Source organism: Chelon labrosus, assembly GCF_963514085.1.
Source record: "Chelon labrosus genome assembly, chromosome: 11".
Taxonomy (NCBI): domain Eukaryota; kingdom Metazoa; phylum Chordata; class Actinopteri; order Mugiliformes; family Mugilidae; genus Chelon; species Chelon labrosus.
Window position 1 is genome coordinate 26,723,285 of NC_140344.1, and position 21,007 is coordinate 26,744,291.

The following is a 21,007-nucleotide window of genomic DNA, read 5'->3' on the forward strand; positions in this document are numbered from 1 at the left end:
AACAAGCAAGCGCTGCAAATAATGAGCAGGTTATCTGAGTAAATTCAAAGAAGGGAGCAAGTCATTTGGAATCAGAAGACACAGGAAGTACACTGAGGAGTGGCTCTGATGCAGCTAACAAACGACTGTAGCTGCACAAGAGCTGAACAATCACACACAGTTGGGGAAAACACAAAGGAAGAAACACCAACAGGACACAGGAAAAGCAAGACGCTTTCCAAATAAAACAGGAGGAACACCCAAACTGAATAAAACTGAAACTCTAAGGAAGATGAGAGTTCAGCATCATGACGCTTAGCTGTTTTGTAACTTGGTCGAACACAGTCAGTCGATGCTGCCACCAGTGATTTGTAAAGAAGCTAATGGCTCTGCTTTCTTTGCACCTCCTTGATAAAAGCAACACCACTCCACTTACTCCCATCCTCCCATTGTTCAGTCAGCTTTCTGCCCGCCTTCATCTTAACCTGCCAATATCAGGAATAAATATCACTTTTCATCTCAAATCTCTTTGTCTGTGAAGTGCTTCTGTGATATCTGTGAGGCTGTTATGAATTGAGAAATTAGCAATAGAAACCACAACATTTTATTTACTTATTTTTTTTTTTCCCCAGGCTTATTTCTGGTGTAACGTTTAACATATTCGACCACAGACTGTAGAAAAAAATGGACGATGAGTCTCCGCTTCCTCTAGACTCACTGTGCTCCACCAGTTACAAAGAAATGCTGGATTATACACTGCACTTATTTATTTATTTATTTTCCTACTCTCACAGTCCTATTGGACTGTTGTCAATGGCAACAGTCAATCATCATGATGTCACATCCTGTTTCTATAGCGTCAAATAACTACGACGAAACTTCTCTGAAAAGTGGACACCTGAACAAATGCATTACACATTAACGACTGAAAATAACAGAAACTATCCCAAGTCCCATCCACTAACATAAAGGGGGTGGAGCTTATGGCCTATACTGCACACAGCCACCAGGGGGAGCTCTACTTGCTTTGGCTTCACTTTAGAGGAGCTGTCATGGTGTCCACTTTTTATACAGTCTATGGTATGGACTCACTTTCAGAGCCAGCCTCTCGTGGACATTTGCAGTTTTGGCACTTTGAATACTTCCTTATTTATCATAGGCATTTGGAAACTTTATCACATTGAGATAAATAATAAGGTGAAACTTGCTGATAAACCAGTGGACAAACCTGGCCGTCCTTAAATTAAATCAATTTGCAAGATAATCTTACTAGAGACATAACTATCTATTTATCTACTACTAATCATTAATTCAACTTGCAGAAATCCCCTCAAACTAATTCAAGGAGAACAAGTTGCAAGCAACTTCCGAAGCTCTACATCGCATTGGTTGCAACGAAACTAATGAGAATCCGAGTGGCTGCGGTCAGCTGCTTCATTATCCCGTGTGGCCATATGTTCCTTCCGCCGTCATCCTCAGAGGGAACATAAAGTTAACGAGAAGCTCATTACGATGCGTTAATTAGACCCTGTGTTCACTAATTGATTTTTTTGTTAATTGGGGTGTCGAGTGCTAATTGTTATTTCTCTTTAATAGGCTTTAACACACTCTGACCAGTTGTGTACAGAGTTGTAATTGCCTGGACAACAACAGCGGCAGCAAGACAAACAACAATTAGAGCTCCTCGGAGACAAGCCACCTTGATTGGGCATGAAGTTAATTAATGTTAATTAGCCTGTTAATAGATACCAGCTTTGTAACTGGAATATCTGGTGCTCTTTCTCTTTATCTACCCAGCTGTTTGCAGTGAAATGCACACATGCTTTTATTGTTGCTTCAATAAATTACTCATTGATTATAAAGGTCATTGCCAAAAATGTCATTGTTGGTCTATATATATATATATATATTTGTAAGGAAGGGGTCCATTCATTTGTTGTTTCTAGGACAGACTATTGTCACACTCTGTTATCAGGTAGTAGAAACGCCTCCCTGCAAAGCTTTCAGGTGATCCAAAATGCTGTAGAGAGATTACTGACAAGAAATATTTTTATTATGTTTTAATTAAATCTCTTTAAATTCTCCCTTGTGTCTTTATACTGTCTTTCCCCACTGTGGAAGCAATAAAGGGTTATCGTGTCGTATTGTACCTCACCTTACTTTACCTTAAATACTTCATAGCCCAAGTAAATATCAAGTAAATCCAAGGTGGACATTGGTCTTTATATATGTGATATCTGCATACATGTTAAATCTACTTTAAACACATACAACTGCATTTTACAACTGAACCAGTGGAAAACATGAGACAAACTAAAAAGTAACATTGAAATGAATCAGTACTACGTCTCTATAATGAAAGTGGGACTCTTTCCGAACATTTATACCTACATTTAACATCATGCGAGGGAAGAAGAACAGTGGTTTCTGGTGGTTTAGTCATCGGTGCGACGTCTTTTGGGCAGGTGGAGCCTCTCTGCGTTGAGAAACTGTTCGATTTTGGAGATCTGAGCTCTGAGTGACGACTGCTGGTCTTCTCCTTCCTGGGAGAAGCAGGGCGGTCCCCAGTCTGACTCTGAGCCAGCACCTGCAGCTGAGGCAGGAGCTCCGCCACACCTGAGTTAAAGAGAAACGACCATTATTACATACATAAAATGGATTCATTAAAGACTCTGGTTTTCTTTGTGCCTGTTAAATGTACTCACTCTGGGGTCGTCTGCCGTGACAGTTTGCTGGAGGCAGCGGAGACTGGAAAAGAAGTGACGGACCGAGAACATCTGCCATCCTGTAAAAACGAAAGAATAAATAATAGAACTCAGGCATAACATTACGAACACCTTCCTAATATTGTGTAGGTCTCCCTTGTGGTGACTCATCATCACAGAATGGACATGGGCCTTCTGAGGGTGTCCTGTGGTGTCTGGCAACAGAATAGTGTTACTTGATCAGTTTGGGATCTAGTGAATTTGGAGGCCAGGTCAACACCTTGTGCTGTTCTTCATGTTTTTTTTTAATTGTTCCTAAAGCGTTCATAACCGTTGCTGCCATCAAGGAGTGTCATTGTGGGGTGGGGGTGCCTGGTCTGGTCTAGGTGGGTGCTACATGTCTGAGTAACATCCACACCAATGAATGCCAGGTCCAAAAGTTTCCCAGCAGAACAGTGAACTGTCACAAGATGGTCAATGTCATTCACTTCTCCTGTCAGTGGTTTTAATGTTGTGGCTGCAAACACACCTCCAGATTTCATTATTTCTCAGGCCTCGGTGCCTCCTGAGGAGCATTAACTGATAAACAGATGCAAGGCAGGCAACGAGCAGTGGCAACTGATATGTAACAGTATCCAGGTCAGACTCAGATTGAACTCCTTCCGACGTTCCCAGTGTTTTAACGTCCACGTACAAAATCATGAACGTTTCGTCCTTCACTGCAATTTGTTTAACAATCACACCCGTTTTTTTTTCACTCCATCTCCCTCAACTGCCAGCACCTGGATCGTATAAAACACAGAGCGACAGTGCAGCGATGGCGACAAAAGAGAACTAAACAAATGAAAAAGAGAGAGAAACGGCGAGTGAGTGAGAGACAAATGATGAAGTGAGAGAGGAAGAGAAAGAGCGAGGAGACGGATAAAGACTGAGTAGGTGAGAGAGGAGACGACCCGAGCGTCATTAAGGTGGACTTTCCTCCACAGGTCATTCGTTCTCCCTCTGTCTGTCTGGCTGTCTACGAGCTCCGTCCTTTCACTCAACACATGAGTTAACATCAATCAAACAGATTCTCACTTTGTCTTTACATTCTGTTAAACACGTTGTCCTGCTTTGGCTTTTTATTCTTTTTAATGTCTTATTGGGACTTGTCAGGTTTACACAACAGATATATTCATTAAACCCCAGCACATATTTCCCTCTAGGCTCCACTCAAGGCGCATTTTAAGAAAATGAGGAACAGAACTGACCTCGAACCAATTTATTTGATAAAGAAAATGCTTCATAATGGTGATCCCAACGTCCTCAGAGGCACGTTTCTATGTGAACACGACACTGTGGCCATTTCCTGCTGTTCAGCGTCAAGATGTAACACGAGAGCAATGGTATGGTTTCCCTGTGATGAAATATCCCTGGACCCGAGCTTCAGCAGCTGAAATTAAACTTTCCACAATGTGGTAAGCTGAGATCATGTAGTGAGGAATCATTAATAAAACATGTAAACATCTGCTACATTACACTTTGGGATATATACAGTGGATATAATGTTTAAATATCAAGCGTGCATCCCACCGATATAAACAAACCACTCTCTACACTGGCTGACCGTATCTGCTGCTCCCTCAGCTTCACGTTCCTCCTGCTGGCATCTCTTCGAGGAAGTCCCAGAGACCCCGGAGGCGTTGGACAGATCCGACGCCCTGATAACCACCAAGGGGACTGAGAGGAATGAGGTGAGATGGCGAGAGCGGCCCGGCGAGAAGGATTATTAGTGATGGTTAAGGAAAACACAGATGGACAATGAAGTTCGCGACGTTCCCACAACTGTCACCTTTGCTGCGCTTGCTCTTGGGGAACATGGTGCTGGGAGGATGTCCAGGGAGTCCACCACACCCGGGTGTAGTTTGCTCAAATATAAAGGAGGACGGCTGAAAGGAGAAACCAAAATATCAACTGTTTTAGTATATTTCTAAGGCAATTTTACTCAACAACTGGAAGGTACAGTAACAGCTGTAAAGGCAGAGGATCCAGTGGGATTAGGAATAAGCAGATTGGTTTTGTGGAAAAAAAATAATTGAAATCATTTACTTATTTATCTGAATGTTTATATAGCTTGTTGTTATATTTTCCTTACAAAGACGTCAAGAATCTACCAACATGCCAACTACGTAGCTTCAAGGTACATACACCAATCAGCCACAACATTAAAACCACTGACAGAAGAATTAAATAACATTGACCATCTTGTGACAGTTCAGTGTTCTGCTGGGAAACTTTTGGACCTGACATTCATTGGTGTGGATGTTACTCAGACATGTAGCACCCACCTAGACCAGACCAGGCACCCGGCACACACACATGAAGAACAGCACAAGGTGTTGACCTGGCCTCCAAATTCACTAGATCCCAACTGATCAAGTATCTGTGGGATGATCCACAGAGGCCCCTCCCCTCAAACTACAAGACTATGGATTGTTGTGTTTCCTCCTTTTACATGATATGGCTCTTTGATCTGATTGGTTGAAGCGAACCCATGAGAGACAGATGGTTCATCCAATCACCTACCTAGTATTTTATAAAGATTTTTTAAAGGACCACCCCTTTTCCAAAACTTTTTCCAAAACCTTTTCCAAAACCTTTTCCAAAAACGACTTCTCAGATGATTCTGGGCAACAAACCATCTGATGCTTCAAAAGTGAAAGTAAAAACTGCAACAATGATCAAAACTACTACAATATATATGTATGTATACACAATATATATCAATAATTAAGCCGAGCTCAGACTGCAAGAGTTGGAAAATCGATGCACTACGTCCTTGTAGACTTGTTTCAGTGCTTGTTGTGTGAGAACCTAAATACCTAACATTACCAGATAAACTGGGCCAAATTGATTTTATCCACAGATTGTTGGGGATGGGAGTGAATCAAATCAGCCAAAAACTCCTGTAGTCTGAGCCCAGCGTTAATTCTAACACCTTATTTTTTAATTCTAATACCTGGAAGGAGACATCTGGCTTAGCTCTGGAGCTCAAAGTTTGTCTCTGAGCGGCGCCCCACTCAAACAATGACCTGTAAGGCTTTTTGCAGGGCAGAGAAGACCCATCAGGATTGTGGTATTTTGATCTGCTAGCCTCCGACGATCCATCTTTCTCGTGACTTGGATGAACAGACGTCTTCAAATCTGTTTGGCCTCTAGCTGTTGTTGCAGCTCCTGCTTCACCAGCTTTCATGTGCTCCTGAGGAGTTTCCACGTCAGATTCAAGGTCAACACTTTCCTTTGTGGTATCAACACAAACATCTTTCAAATAAGATGTTTCCATATGTGTTGACGCAGACTTATAGGCATCGTCTGACTGGGCGTCATCAGTTATCGTCAGCTCCCCATCCTCCTGCTCTGAGGTTTTCTGACTCTGAGGTTGTTTTAATTTGCACTCGTCTCCACTCGCATGTTCTTCACACATTTCACTCGTTTCTTTTGTGTATGTAGAAGGATTACAAGTTGCTGTTTGACTTGTCTTCTCCCACTCTGGAACACCAACGATACCACCAGACCGATAAGATAATGGTGCAGCATCTGTCTGCGAGGTACATGTACTCGACTGATTCTGGAGTTCAGGAGGTTCTGTCTTGTTGGCTTGCTTCTCAAATACCTCACAAACAAAACTCGACTGGAGGTCGACTGCCTCTGCATCTCCACAAAAGGTTCGGACCTCATCATGGCAGAGATGCAGCGCCTCTTGAACGGCAGAACTTGGCCCGTGTCCTTCTTTTTCCATCTCAAATCCAGTGTCCTTCTGTATCTCAGACAGACTTTGTGAGGAGTCTTTGGGCTCACAGACACTCGGAGGTATCTCAGCGTCCATGAAGTCAACGACCTGTAGTGTGTTGCTCTTCTCCGTCTGGGTCGGTATCTGTGTTTCTCCTCCATCTGAGTCTTTCCCGTCTGCTCTATCTTTCGTTTCTGGATTACTTGTTTGCGCTACAGCCTTGGCTGACCTCTCACTTTCCTCTCGCCTGTTTCTTCTATCTGCCCTGAGTGTCTCTCTTTCTTCTTCAGCACTTCTTCTCTTCTTCTTCACACCTTCTCCTTGAACCTCATCTCTGTTCACCTCCTCCTGTCCTTTTTCTTGTTCCCCGGCAGCCTCCAGTCTCTGCTCTGTTTCATTCATGACTACATTCCCTTCGTTGGTCTGCAAATCAGATCCATCCAGAGGCCTGCACTCAGGGCTCAATGAAGCTTTCAGTTCACTCTTACAGCTAACTTTGGTAATCTGGACGCCATCATCGGACATGGAGGGAGTAGGATTAGCAAAATTTGAAACTAAATCTGCATCGATGTCACTTATTCCACCATTTTTGTTTAATATAATGGTTTTTGTGTCTGTGGTTGTCCCAGAAATGCTGATAAGGTTGTTGTTGGTGGTGGTAACCGGGCAGGGGAACATATCAGGATGATTTAAGACCAGTTTAGGATGATCTAGGACATCTTGTTCTGAAAGATAACACAATGCACATATAAAGAAAATATGTTTCCTAATTCTCAAAGTAGAACAAGTAATAAAATATGTTTATCAACTGTGTGTTTGCATTAATCTGGCTGACCTCCAATTGCTCCAGTAGAAACTAGCTCAGTCACAGCTTCTGTTTCCTCCAGACGCTCCAGGTTTTTGGTCTGAGTGGAGGCCGAGTGCTGCAGACTGTCGGGGTCCTGCAGCTCAGATGGGATGGAAATTAGTTCATTAGGAGTCTCCTTGCATCTGTTTTCATCGAACGGCTGGGTAGAGACACTGTGGTGGCTAACTCTGATCTGTGTAGAGAAAAATAAAACGTCAGCTGCTAAGGATGCACCAGAGCCTTTAAGCTCATCGCCAAACCGTGATTTTAATTTGGGTCACAGGTGGTTTTTCCTCCACGTACAGTGCCGCCTTAAAAGTATTTATACTTATAGACTGAAAACATCAGCAGCATTTTAACTCATGTCCTGACAGATGAGCAGAAATGTTCATTTTGGCGGACTGTCTTAGTCCTTGCCACTCAGTGTTCTCCTGATGGTGGATTCATGAACATTAGCCAATGTAAGAGAGGCCTTTAGCTGCTTAGAAGTTCCTCTGGGTTCCTTTGGGACCTCTCAGACTATTTTGGAGTGATCTTTGTTGGTGGACCACTCCTGTTGAGGGGAACAGTCGCCTCTTAATCTCCTCTGTTTGTTCCTAATCTGTTTGACTGTGGATTATTTGTAGATTCCAAACTCTTTGGTTTTGTGACCTTTTCCAGCCTGATGAGCAACAACAACTCTTTTTACTGAGCTCCTACAGAAAGCTCCTTTGTTTGTGTCATCATACAACTTCCACAAACATATGTTGTGAAGACCAGACTGAGACAAATCCCTGATTTCTTTTAACTAAACAGGAAACTGAACACTTGTTGAACAGATGTTTTTTTTTAGATTGTAGTATTTAAAATGTACAGCATCAAATTCAGTTTATCACGTGTCAGACTCCCTGGGGTTTGTAAATCTTGGTAAAATGTGTTTAGCTTGATCTTGTCAGACAGAAACATGTCTTCCAGACTAGAACCAATTACCTCACGGTTAATTTTTCCTGCATCTGCTCACAAGTTTTATTTTATTCCTCCATGAAAAAGCTTGTACGAAAAGTCTGTCTCATACTCTGAGTATCGGGATCTCTGTATGCATGAATTTATTTGAATTATTTGTCTTTTCTAACTACAAAACACAGAAGTGCCCAAAACCTGCAGTTCCTCAAATGACCACTTGAGGCTGTCTCCAAAAGTGAGTCAATCCCCATTGACCTCCATGTTCTAACTACAAAACACAGAAGTGCCCAAAACCTGCAGTTCCTCAAATGACCACTTGAGGCTGTCTCCAAAAGTGAGTCAATCCCCATTGACCTCCATGTTAAAATGTCCAACTTTACAGCAGAAATAGACATGTTTACACCCTCTGTAGCTAGTTTCTCCATTCACGACACCTCTATGGTGTAGAATTTTTATATAACTCACCGGTTTAAATTATATTAAGGCTAAAGTTATGCAAAATGACCTAGCCTCCACTCACACTTCACCTCATGGACATTTTTTAAGAATTAGCCAGGAGTTAGCCAAGATGGCGACGGCCTGAGACACAACACTGAGCTTCTAAACCGCTCTTCAGTAAATATTTTGGGTTTGTCTGTATTTGCATACCTCCAGCTCATTTATGTGCTGTGCCTGTGATTTGGCCTGTAGGGACAGCTCAGAGTGTTTCTGATGAAGGTCATCAAAAGCCTCTGTCACTGCTCGACGTCCGTCCTGTTCACTCTTGACGCGATCCAGAAACGTCATCCTCTGTTTACTCGGAGAAAGACGCGATTTCAGATTCAAAAACATTTCACGACACATTTGTTATAGACAAGTCTGTTCTTCATCTACCTCTTTGTCCCAGCTGGTCTGTGAGGCGGCGTAGCTCTCCGTCAGTTGGGCCACCTCGTCTTCCGTCGCCTTGCTTTTCTCTCGCATCACCTCGTGTTCCTGCTTAAGGGCCTGCAGTAAAATTAATCACCCGTAGGATTTTAATGCAATACTAAACTTTTATGTTTTTATTTAACGTGAACAGAGGCTCCTAAGCAGTGCAGGCAGAGAGAGAGAGAGAAAGGACTTCTTGCTAATACAAATCAGCCGGCTTGTGTCATTTTAATAATGATTTTAATAAATTAATGAAGAGGTGAATTAAAATGAGAGAGGAGAACAATAAACTGTGGAGCTGTAAACGGAGAATGAACACACTATCATTCAGTTGTGGAGAGGTCCGTGTTCGCAAATTTACACGCCGGGATAAACAACCACATTCGTCAAATTTATGAGAGGGAACGACGGTCGTCATTTATTTCTGTCTTTGTATAAATTTGCTCCATAATCATTTGAATAGACCCTGAAACGTTTCTGATTAGTGTGGGACAAACAGGAGGTGTAAAAAGCTAAAAGTCAGACTTTAATGCAAGAAAAGACTGAGGACGCACAGGACTGAGGATGCACAGGACAAATTTATCCAAACACAGACAGGAAGGTACACAAGGTATACATCAAGAAGAGGATTACAGGATGAAATACTCTGACCTGACACATCTCTCTTTGGGTCTGCAGCTCCTCTTCTACTCTCCTCACGGCTTGTGTCTGACTCAACAGCAGCTGCTGGGTACGCTGCAGAGACCTCATCACCTCCTACACCACACACAGGTATCCACAATCAAGCCATGCAACCTGCAGCTTATTAATCACCTTGAAATCATTAAAAGGAGTTGAGGAGTGAATTTGGTGAAATGCACGATGATCTGACAGTTTTTTCTTTTTCCAGTCTTTGGCCTGTAAACAGTGACTATCATTTCCTCCATCTCTGGCAAAAATCTGTGGTACGACTCGAAAAAGGAGGCGGATGATATTATCCCTTATGTTTCCTCCCTTTTTGTATAGTCTCTATTTTTATATATATTTTTTCTGATCTTCAAGAATCAGAATCAAGAATCCTTTATTGTCATTATGTAAGAACATAACGACATTTTGGGCTGCAGCTCCTGGCTTAAATAATGCAATATGAAAACAACCGAATAGGCATGAGAATAAAATAAAATAAAAAATAGAGATGTTTGTTTTTAATCTAACTTGTCTTGTAACACCATAACACCTAAATGTCTCCTAAAATCTTTCTTTATCATCTTATCTATCTTATCTTTGCAAAAATAAAGTTTTAACTTTCTTTTACGTGCAATAAAAACAATTAAATGTAAATATTACTTCTATTTCTGTTTCTTGTAGATTTGTACATCTACAAGAAACTACTATGACCAAGCAATTTCCCTTGTGGATCAAGAACACTAATAACTATCTAAGTCTAAATAAAATCTCAGTTAAAACCAGGAAAGGCTCTCTGATAAAAGTATGTTTTAAGAAGAGATTATTTCAATAACTATGTTTTTAATCTAACTTGTGTCTTTGACCTGCTGCTGTGGCACTTAAATAGTTCCCTGGGGATCGATAAAGTCTTGACTTGACTTGGTATGCCGTCACAGTTATCTTTTATGTCGGCCGCTTGCATTTCTCCCATAAAAGCATATAAGTAGAGATTTAAAGGAGATCAGCTAACCAGCGTTCTTCGACTGTTGGGCCCTAATTGTGATCATTATGTCCCCTCTTGTTTTTAACCGGGCCCCTGGAACATACAATAAACATCTACCCAAGGATCTCAAGGTATGTGCCGGCCTGTATGGTGCTAAAAGGTCACTGATATAAACCCGGGGCACGGCCATGAAGAGCTTGAAAACTAATCAATAAGATCTAAAAATTAATTCTGGTTTTGTTTGTCCAAAAAAATCAATCGGAGACTGAATGGCAACAAGAAATATCTGCTCAGGCTCCATCATACTAGTCTTCATTCTTTAACAGGCATTTAGTTTCTTCTGCAAATTTGTTCCGTGAATTGTCAGATGATCCGTCTGATAAATTTAAGCAAAAATTTGTAAAGTTTGCCTCTGATCAGCCCTCAAGTGATTGCACCCAGTGGAGGAAAGACTCTTATTCATGAATCTATACAGTTTCCAAGCTCCTTACCTGCTTCTCTGCTCTTTCAGACTCATTTTCCTCCCTGAGTTTCTTGTTCATATCCGTTTCCTAAAACACACAAAAAAAAAATGCATCATTGCTGGCTTTCACACGAACAGTTCACATTTGATTTTTACATCAGAAAGTCACTTACCATCTTCAGTCTGTGCTGCAGCTGCTGTATCTGCTGCTCTCTGCCTGGAGGACTCTGGGTTTTCTCATGTCTGACCGACTTGGCCATCTTGGCCTTGACGAGCTTGTTGTTGACCTCGTCCAGTTCCTGAAAGAGAGCCGTAAAAAAAGTCAATGTCGTGACGATGCTGTGTCTTAAATAAAGTTCACATACTTTACCTTTTTTAGCGACGCGATGGTTGCTCCTTGTTTTTCGTTGGCGGAAGTCAGTTTCTTATTTATTCTCATGGCCTCGTCAGCTGGAAGAATTTCACACAGTAAGACACCGTCATACTTTAATCTAACACTCATTTCCCTTTGGTCCTGTCTATTAATAAACTTTCTTTGTTAATGAAGCTGCAGAGCCATTATCTCCCCCAGAAAGCCTGGATTTCAACCACTAAAACACCCCTTAGTTACCATTAATAGTAACAGAAACTAAAACACCTCAATGTTTTTGGACTCCCAGGAGAGTTATGGTTTTAAATAAGTATTCAGAACGAATGCTGAGTACAAGGTATTGTTCAAAAGGTCAGTTTCAGAGCACACGGACGGAGTAAAATGACCACATATGGGCTGCGTTGACAAAAACACGACGATGAGCTAAAAAAAGAAGGTTAGGTAAGTGATCATCAGGAGTAGGAAGTTAAAGAGAAGGAAATGATGTGATGGATCAATCCTGTGTGGGAATATTTTCTTGGCTCACATACTTTTTAAAAACCAACTGACCTACCTGCTGAGCTGGGACACGTCTTCATCTTCATAGCCACGGTTTACTCTTATCAAAAAATTCTTTCCTCGAGGAGCATTTAAAGAAACCTGATAAGTGACCTTTGCTACCTTCTCGCTCATTGCCCAGATCCTGACCCCGACACGACGGCGAGGACAAAGTGAAAAGGATGAAGTGATGGGAGATTTTATTGCGGGGATTAATGTGCTGTTGAAAATTCTGCATGAGCTGAGTCATACGACCGAATCGAGCCCGAGATCCCTGTGAGTTGTTTCCAGCACCTTGTTACGTTCATAACCTAAAGAATTCAGGGCCGTACTGGGACCAAACCAGAGCGCCTTCTGGTACGATCTAATTTAAGATTCTGAGGAGATGTACTGATAAAGTCCACGTGTGACGTGATTTGAGGGAATTTTTTGAGGCAAATAGTTTCTTTGCAGCAAAGTTTAATTTAGAAACACAGAGCTATTAATCTGGGGATAACATTTATTTAATGGAAGTGTTTTCTGTGTACCCATCCCTCCATTTATTACCATTTTGCTCTAGTTTCTCGTGGGCCTGCTTGATCATTGTACACTGTCTGGACAGGGCACTAAATCGTTTCTCCACCTCCCCAAGTTGGTTCAGGTGGCTGCCCTTTGACCGGCTCTGCAGGGATAGTTTCTGTTCCTGTGGAAGAACCGTAGTTAAGGAGGAGGTAAAGTGCAGAAACAAAACATGAAGAACAGCACAAGGTGTTGACCTGGCCTCCAAATTCACTAGATCCTAAACTGATCAAGTATCTGTGGGATGATCCACAGAGGCCCCTCCCATCAAAGACCCCCCCACTAACAATATTCTGTTGCCAGACACCACAGGACACCCTCAGAAGGCCCATATTCATTCATGTTAAAGCTCAACCTGCTGTTAGCTGTAGCTTCATACTCTTTGCATACACAGACTGTATTCTTTTCTATGTAGCTTGACACAAAACTAAAGGAAATGATGGTGCATTTTGTCAGATGTGTTGTGATACAACAGTGGAAGCAGCCGGTGTGACACAGCCAGCGTCTGTCTCTTTCAGCGGGGTGAAGAAGGCATCAACTCCGCTCATGCCTCAGAGCGTTTTATCGCTCTTCAAACTGCCATTACAGTTTGATTGTGTGTATCAAGCTGAGCAGATTCTTTCCCTTCTCTCGTTCCTCCCTCTCACTCCTTCCCTCCTCTCTCATTCTCACTCCCTCCCATTCACCGGCGGCTCTCCATCGCCCTCCCTCTAACTCCGCCGGGCCACCGCCGGGGCGAGGAAGGTTAAACCGAGCGAGGCCCGGTTATAAAATATTTTAATAGAGATATTTTCTCTGCTGCGCTGGCGGGTTCAAAGTGTCAAACACTCCCTATCCGTTACTCCTGATGAGCTCTTCCCTCTAAAACCATCCTTCCTCCTTAGCACCAGTCCCTCATCCTCCTCTTTTTAATTTTTCTCACTCCCACCGATCGTCTGTCAACAGTTTGTATAAATGGAAAACGCTTCCTTACCAGCTCGCTCGATCTCTTCTCCAAGTTGTACTTCAGCAGCTGTGTACCAGCAGGAAAAGAAAATTACCACCAGCTTTTGCTTTAAGGGCCTTGCGAAAATGAGACTTGTTTCTCAACATGTTTGCACACATTCATTCTAAAACGCCACATATTTACAACATGAACTTGTTACAGAAGTCAAAACTCAATTTTGGCTTTGAAGCAGCACTGATAATAGGTCCTTAAAACGTTCAGGGAGATCAATACATTTATAAAACATCTACAATTCTCTAAAAAAATGGATCAAGATCAAGCAATAATGTAGAAAGCTGTACAGTTCAGAAAAGGTTCATAAAACCTGAAAACACTAACATATTAAATTATATTTAAATACAAAATGTTTTCTATATTTGACGGTGGGCTGCAGCTGGATTGTCTTTACTAATGATTTAAATGTCGATTATTGTGTTTAATTAAAGGGTTTAATAGTAAATTAAAAAAGTTGGAGGTTACAGCTCCAAATCAGACAAAACCAAAGATATTTAGAGTAATATAAAACAGAATATCATTTTGGAATCACCAAACAAATGTTGTTTTCTCAATTAAACAACTTAAATGATAAATTTGCTATGAAAAAACAATTGTAGATTAATTTTCTGTAGCAGGCGGCACATTGGCGTGGTGGTTAGCACTGATGCCTCACAGCCAGAAGGTTCTGGGTTCTAATCCATGGGCCGACTGGTTCCTTTCCGTGTGGAGTTTGCATGTTCTCCCTGTTTCTGCATGGGTTCTCTCCAGGTTCTCCAGCTTCCTCCCACCGTCCAAAGACATGCTGGTTAGGTTCACTGGACAAGTGGTTACAGAAGATGAATGAATGAATGAAATTGTCTGTTGTAAAAGATATTGACAGCGAGGTCACTTTAAGGGACAAACAGTTTATGGTAACTAAGGCATTTGTTGAGAAGCGTACGCCAGATTCTTCGTTATTTCTAGGTATTTTCTTTTCTCTGTATCGGTTAAAAATCCATACGCCGTGCTACTAGACTCAAAATCTGATGAGGCTACGATTAACATCTAACTTAGAGGTAGAAATCTGAAAAACAAGTTTACATGTCTGTACTTTAAAGCACTTTTTTGGCCACAGACAATTCATTAATTCATTCATCTTCTGTAACCGCTTGTCCTGTGAACGGTCACGGGGGGGGGGTTGGAGCCTATCCCAGCTGTCACTGGGGCGAGAGGCGTCCATCACAGGGCTAACACAGAGAGAGAGACAACCATTCACACTCACACCTACGGCCAATTTAGAATCACCAATGAACCTAACCAGCATGTCTTTGGACGGTGGGAGGAAGCTGGAGAACCTGGAGAGAACCCACGCAGACACAGGGAGAACATGCAAACTCCACACAGAAAGGAACCAGTCGGCCCATGGATTAGAACCCAGAACCTTCGTCTTGTGAGGCATCAGAGCTAACCACCAGTTAACAAAATCAGATGACGTGGATGACTACGTCGTTGTTACTCTTCTTCTGGCCGCCCAAACGATTTATGAATTGTGAACTCCAAATTAAACTCCTCCACTAAAAGGCAGCCAGCAGATTTATCATTTTGGAAACGTAGATGCCCACAGACATCACCAGAGAACTTTCTAAAGGGGTTGTAAATAGATATTCTTTTTAAATAATAAGTTCAACAAAAAGAAATATTCTCTCACACTATGAATCCAGTGATGCACAGTAAGTTATGAAACAAGTTTTGTTTAATGTATGAAGGTAAATAAACTTTATCTGAGAGCCAAATCACAAAGACAAACCAAGACCAGATAAAAATACTGTATAATTTAAATTTAAACTAATAATATAACACAAAAAATTGTGGCTAAACTTAATTTGAGCAAGAATCTAAATGGTCATTTCCAACATCAATACAAAAACATTTTAGTTAAAGACGTAGAAACACTAACAACATAGTTCAAATAACTGCTATGAGGAACTATTTAGATTAAACTGTGGATTAATTGAACTCCGTTGGTGCTTGAATTAGTAAATTTAGCTGCTATTTAAAGGACGCTGCACTTAAATAACTGCGAATCATGGGAAAATGTGTTAAATTACGGGAATGAACACTAATGGGAGCGTCTTTAGCCAAACACCGGCCCAGATAGAATATCAAAAACAGTCTCTATTGTCTCTGTAACATGGCCGGGTTGTTAAAGTGCAGCGGAGCGCGGTGATGGCTGTTTATCACCACTGTGTTGTCGACCCTGAAGACCAACGCTCTGTTAGCCAGACTGCGCCCTTGACTCTCACTGAGCGTGACTTTTCTTTATTCGCTTACATCTTTGAGCAGTTTAATTGGACTTTTTCATATATTTTAAAGAAAGAATTAGAGAAAGTAAGAGGTTTCTGTGCATCTCAGTACCTGCAGCGACTTCAGCTCCTCCTTCAAGTTGTTAATCTCTTTATCTTTTAACTCGGCAGTGACCTGGTATTTCCCCTGAAATGTTATATTATCACTGTGAGTGTCAAAAAAAAGGCAATAAATACCGAAGCACAGCACATAAGAATCCACTTTGAGGGCCAAGACTGTGCAGCTGAGATGAGTGAATTTACTACTCCACTAAAAACATTAATTGAATAAAATGCTTTATCATGCAGACGTTTTTAGGGAATGAGCTTTTCATACCTTCTCCTCCTCAATGTTTCTTAATTTGGCCTGGAACTTGAGTAAGAAGATAAATTATTCGGAGGTTTTTAATGCATTGCGAGTCTGGTTTTGATATGAAAATGTGACCATGAAAAAAAATACCTGCTTCTTAAAGCTGGCGAGTGACTCTGTGTGCTGCTTTGACACCGTCTCAATTTGATGCTGCAGGGATTCCTGCCATGAAGAAAAACACAAAACATGTGTATTATTTGTTAAGTTTAAATATATTTTACTCATCTATCCTAAATAAAGACCAAATACTCAGAGGTGAAATGTGTAAATGTACCTTTTCCCACTCCAGCTCCTGCTTCTCCAACACCAGTTTACTGATCTGATCCTCAAAGCGTGCCTCTGCATCCTAAAGCACGAAAACAACACACTTTACATTTAAACCAACACAACTACAGGCAGAGTATTTCACAGGCAGACACACAACCTGCAGGCACCTGCTAAATTAAATAACATTAGGACCACCGACAGTGAGTGGGTGGGACATATTTGGGAGAAAGTTGAATATTTTCTCCTCAAACGTAAAGGGTTTGATCGACTTTGACAAGGGTCAAATTGTGACGGCTAAACGATTCGTTCAGAGCATCTACAAAACCGCAGCTCTTGAGGGGTGTTCCTGGTCAAAAGTGGTCAGTATCTATTAAAAGTAGTCCAAGGAAGGAAAAGAACCGCATACAGACTCACTGATGCACATGGGGAGAGAGGACTGGCCCATGTGGTCTGATCCAACAAGACAGGCTACTGTAGCTGAAATTGTTGAAAAGGTTGATGCTGGTTCTGATAATAATGTGCCAGAACACACAGGGTGTCCATGTTTGTTTTGTTTGGGGCTGTATAGCTGCAGACCAGTCAGGGTGTCCAAGCTGACCCCTGTCCACTGATGAACACTCCTGCAGTGGATACATCAGAACTGGACCACGGTGCAATGAAAGACGGTGTCGTTTACGTGGAGAACACACGCCACAAGGAGGAATTATGGGGAGAAGATGAGCCGGTGGAGGGAATGTAATGCTTTGGGCAATGTTCTGCTTGGAGATCTTGGGTCCGATGTTACTTAAACAAGAACTACCTACCTAAGCTTTGCTGCAGACCACCCTTTCATTGAAACAGTAGTCCCTCATGACAGTGGCCTCCTTAGACATGATAATTCTTCCAGCCACAAAGCAAAAATGATTCAGGGATGGTTTGAAGAACAGTTTATGGTGTTGAGTTGACCTCCAGTCCAGCATCTTTGGGATGTTCTGGAGGTCCCACCTCACATCTTGCAGAACTTAAATGCTCTGCTGCTAACGTCTTGGTTTCCATATACCGCATCAAACCTTCAGAGGTCTAGAGGAGTCCAGTTCTTGACGTGTGAGGGCTGTTTCAGGATCTATACAATATTAGCCATAATGTTATGGCTGATCGGTTTACATTTAAACGGGCTGTTGGCTGGTATAGTGTGGACCCAGCAGGCGTGATACAGACTTAATATCTCTTCCAAATAACTTTCTGGAGTTGAGCCCACAGCGGCTTTAAGTTTTCCCCGGTTCAGTCCTCCCGGTGAAAGAAGAACATTAGAAGGGAGGTGATATTTGTGGAAAGCCATCCCTATCCTCCCTCTTCCCCTGGAGAAGGCTAGGTAAAAGTCAATTGCTCTCTATATATCCACTGGACTTTTTTTTTTTTTTTCTTTTTATGTGCATGTGGGAGCTGGTTAACTCAGTGAGTTTGTTTTATAAGTTCCTATTAAAGTATGCTACCAGCGTGGCACTGTATTTAAAAAAAACAAAAGACAAAAGGAGTGGACAGGAGATAAAGCTGTTATTTTTCCAGTGGGGAATAATTACTATGTGTGTGCGAGAGAATAGAGAGAGAGAGAGAGAGAGAGAGAGAGAGTACTAAATATATGTGTGTGTTTCCAAAAAGCTTTATTAAGATCATCTAAATCAGAAAAAGCGTATCAGCTGAGGGCACTAAAACCTATAATATTTATATATTACTAATATCAGACTATATTATTTTACTCATTATATGAAAATTCACAACTGTTTTTCATCTGTTTACCGTTTTATTGCCGTTCTGAATGGCTGCCTTTTAGAGGGCATTATAAAAGACAATCTGTAAGTGTGTGAGGGTAAAGATGGGACGCCGAAGAACTTTGACAAAGTTCCTCATCCCCATGTTTTCCACCATGTGGACCACCACAACATCTGATGAGTTAATTTCCACGTCGTCTGGAATAATTTTTAATTATTTGAATATTCCAAACGCCCCATACTCACCGTCTGAACCTTGTGGTGTATTAAAACCAGAAAACAAACCCTTGGAATTTGACCTGCTCAGGAATGTTTGGCACCGTCGTGACATCCTCTTAACCTCCCCACCCCGACAACGCCACAAACTACAAAGTGCGCTACTTTGATAGCAGCAGCAGCAGCAGCAGCAGCAGCAGCGCCTGAGGAGGATCAGACTGATATCTAGCGCCTGTGTCTCAGTTAACACGACTATAACAATAAAAACTAAATGGGAACAAACGTCCCGACATCCCATCTTTGCTCCTCTAACCCTTAAGCACACTCTTGAATGTGCTGTCAGGGTTTAAGTACTCGCTGCAGGGTAGACGGCTTTATTTATTTTTGTTACTTCCTTACAAGCAAATTTACTTTTTACTTTTTGTTTGGGGCGGCTAAAAGGACTATGTGACCCCCATCTTGAAGCAATGTGCGTCACACCCAGCAGGCTCTTGAACAGATTTAGACAAAAGGGGGGCATCTGGCTTCCTCTAGGAACAATATAAATATGAACTATTATTATTTCTATGAAACTACACCCCTCTTTAACCAAACAGGGAGTCATTAATGTCTCGGATCTTGTGAATTAGTGACATCTTTCATCAGAAATTATGTTTTGGTTTGATTGGTTACAACTGGAACAATAATGCAACTAGAGCAGATACACAGGATTGGAATTGCTGACTTTAGTTTGTGGAAATTTAGAGATGATGAACATGTTGACAGCAGCGACTACTTTACCCTTCGAATATGCAGCTCCTCCACGGCCTCAAGCAGGTGGGATTTAAACTCCAGCAGCTGTAGTAAGACGGTTCCTCCACTTTCTGTTTGACCGTGGGCGCTGGACAGACACAGCTCTTCCTCCGACGCCCGTTCACCGAACTGAACGAGAAACGGTTCTGATTTAACGACACAGATCCTCAGAAAATCCAAAATACTTAAATCAGTTTGACAAATTTAAGAAGCGTAAGAATGACGCTATGAGCTTTCACTCATGTAAAACTCTTTAAATCCATTTTTTCCTGCTTTCAACACATCAATATCGAGAAGAAAATGTTCACTTACTGCCCAATTTATCTCAAATCACCTGTCTGGGTCATAATATTATGGCTGATCAGTGTAAATAAATATTTGTCGAGGAAAAAATGCAGAAAAATTGATTTTATTTTCCATTCCTGAGGTGATTACGACACTTTGTAATCATTCATTTTAAAAACTTTTTCTACATCTAATCTTAATCCAAATACATAAATCTTACATTGTCAAATGTTATAACTCACAGGAGTGTGGGTGGGGAGAGTCCCAGAGTCTGCACTGACATCCATCGAGATGCTTTAAGGCAAACGAAGGTCCCACTGAGCCGTTTCCTCTTGTTAACTGAGAGAAAGAGAGAAAACATTTTGTTGAAAAAGGTTAATAGAATAGACTGCTTAATAAGCGGTAAACACTCACGCTTTTCCACTTTACAGCCTCATAATTACTTCCTCATTTGCAATTTTTACTGCTAAATGATTCCAGCTGAAATAATAGGATAGAACATTAACGCCTCGTAATGCTCCCCAATCTACTACAATCTAACCTAATGGCTTTGAAATGACCGTTCTTCCTCTGTCTTACACCACGTGAGAGGGTAACACCTTGACAAGCCGTCTAGGTTAAAATGAACCAGCCCATTGACACTAATAGGGGTCAGAGCAATAACACCGAATGGACAAATTGCACTGTCAATGCTTTTTAAATTATCTAGGTTATTTAATTTGACCCGTGAATAGTCCTCTGCAACTGTCCCCTCAACGTAACCAAACACACACCTACCGGTATATATTTAAGTGGGAGGTCTCCACTAGCCACTGATCTCTTAATAGAACAGACCTCTTTTTCTCCCATTTAACCCGGGCTAGTATCAATCATGTTGGAGAATTAAATGATCCCTGCTAGAATTGGCTACTATCACAAAATGACACTGTGACCCCCAGTGTGAGGAGGGAATGTGTTTGCGTGGCTGAGGGAGTAAACCAAAGTGTCTTTATTTGCTCCTCTTGTGATTCACTTGAGCAGGTATTAAACGCCATCTCTAAGCCATGAAAAGACAAATTAAAAGAACCGCCAGGCATTAAATTGGAACATTTCTTTCCAGCGACATAATGTCTGGATTACCTTTGGGTGAGTTATGTCGGTAACTGTTCTGCAATGCACCAAGAAGAAAGAAGGTTAAACGGAGATTACGTGTAAGGTAACAAAAATACGACATAAAGCTGCAGTGACGAGTCGGGTTGTCTGAAAATAAAGGTGTTTTTGATTTATCAATCTATCCCATTTTAAATGCAACTAAAGACAGAA

At 41.5% G+C, this 21,007-nt stretch overlaps 1 protein-coding gene across 1 annotated transcript; it reads right to left on the bottom strand.

Moving 5' to 3' along the window:
- Positions 1–1,394: 1,394 nt before the first annotated feature.
- ccdc73 (coiled-coil domain containing 73) lies at positions 1,395–20,149 on the bottom strand. The gene is made up of 21 exons (XM_084554865.1): positions 19,948–20,149; positions 19,409–19,549; positions 16,672–16,743; positions 16,488–16,559; positions 16,365–16,400; positions 16,101–16,175; positions 13,698–13,736; positions 12,713–12,848; positions 11,630–11,709; positions 11,433–11,558; positions 11,288–11,347; positions 9,800–9,904; positions 9,116–9,226; positions 8,891–9,031; positions 7,289–7,493; positions 5,683–7,178; positions 4,516–4,612; positions 4,271–4,403; positions 3,428–3,518; positions 2,685–2,764; positions 1,395–2,595 (listed from the first exon to the last, which is right to left on the bottom strand). Exons 1-21 carry the CDS (start codon positions 19,990–19,992, stop codon positions 2,415–2,417), a joined length of 3,522 nt encoding a protein of 1,173 aa, XP_084410991.1. The 5' UTR covers positions 19,993–20,149; the 3' UTR covers positions 1,395–2,414.
- Between the last annotated feature and the right edge of the window lie 858 nt (positions 20,150–21,007).

What these genes read in the sequence shown, in the direction of transcription:
- ccdc73 (XM_084554865.1), bottom strand. Translation starts at nt 19,992, where the DNA reads ATGGATGTCAGTGCAGACTCTGGGACTCTCCCCACCCACACTCCT. An exon ending in CTCTCCCCACCCACACTCCT is followed by an intron (nt 19,550 to 19,947) that starts GTGAGTTATAAC and finishes TTTCTCGTTCAG; the next exon opens with TTCGGTGAACGGGCGTCGGA. An exon ending in AGCCAGATGTCTCCTTCCAG is followed by an intron (nt 4,613 to 5,682) that starts GTATTAGAATTA and finishes TTCTCCTTTCAG; the next exon opens with CCGTCCTCCTTTATATTTGA.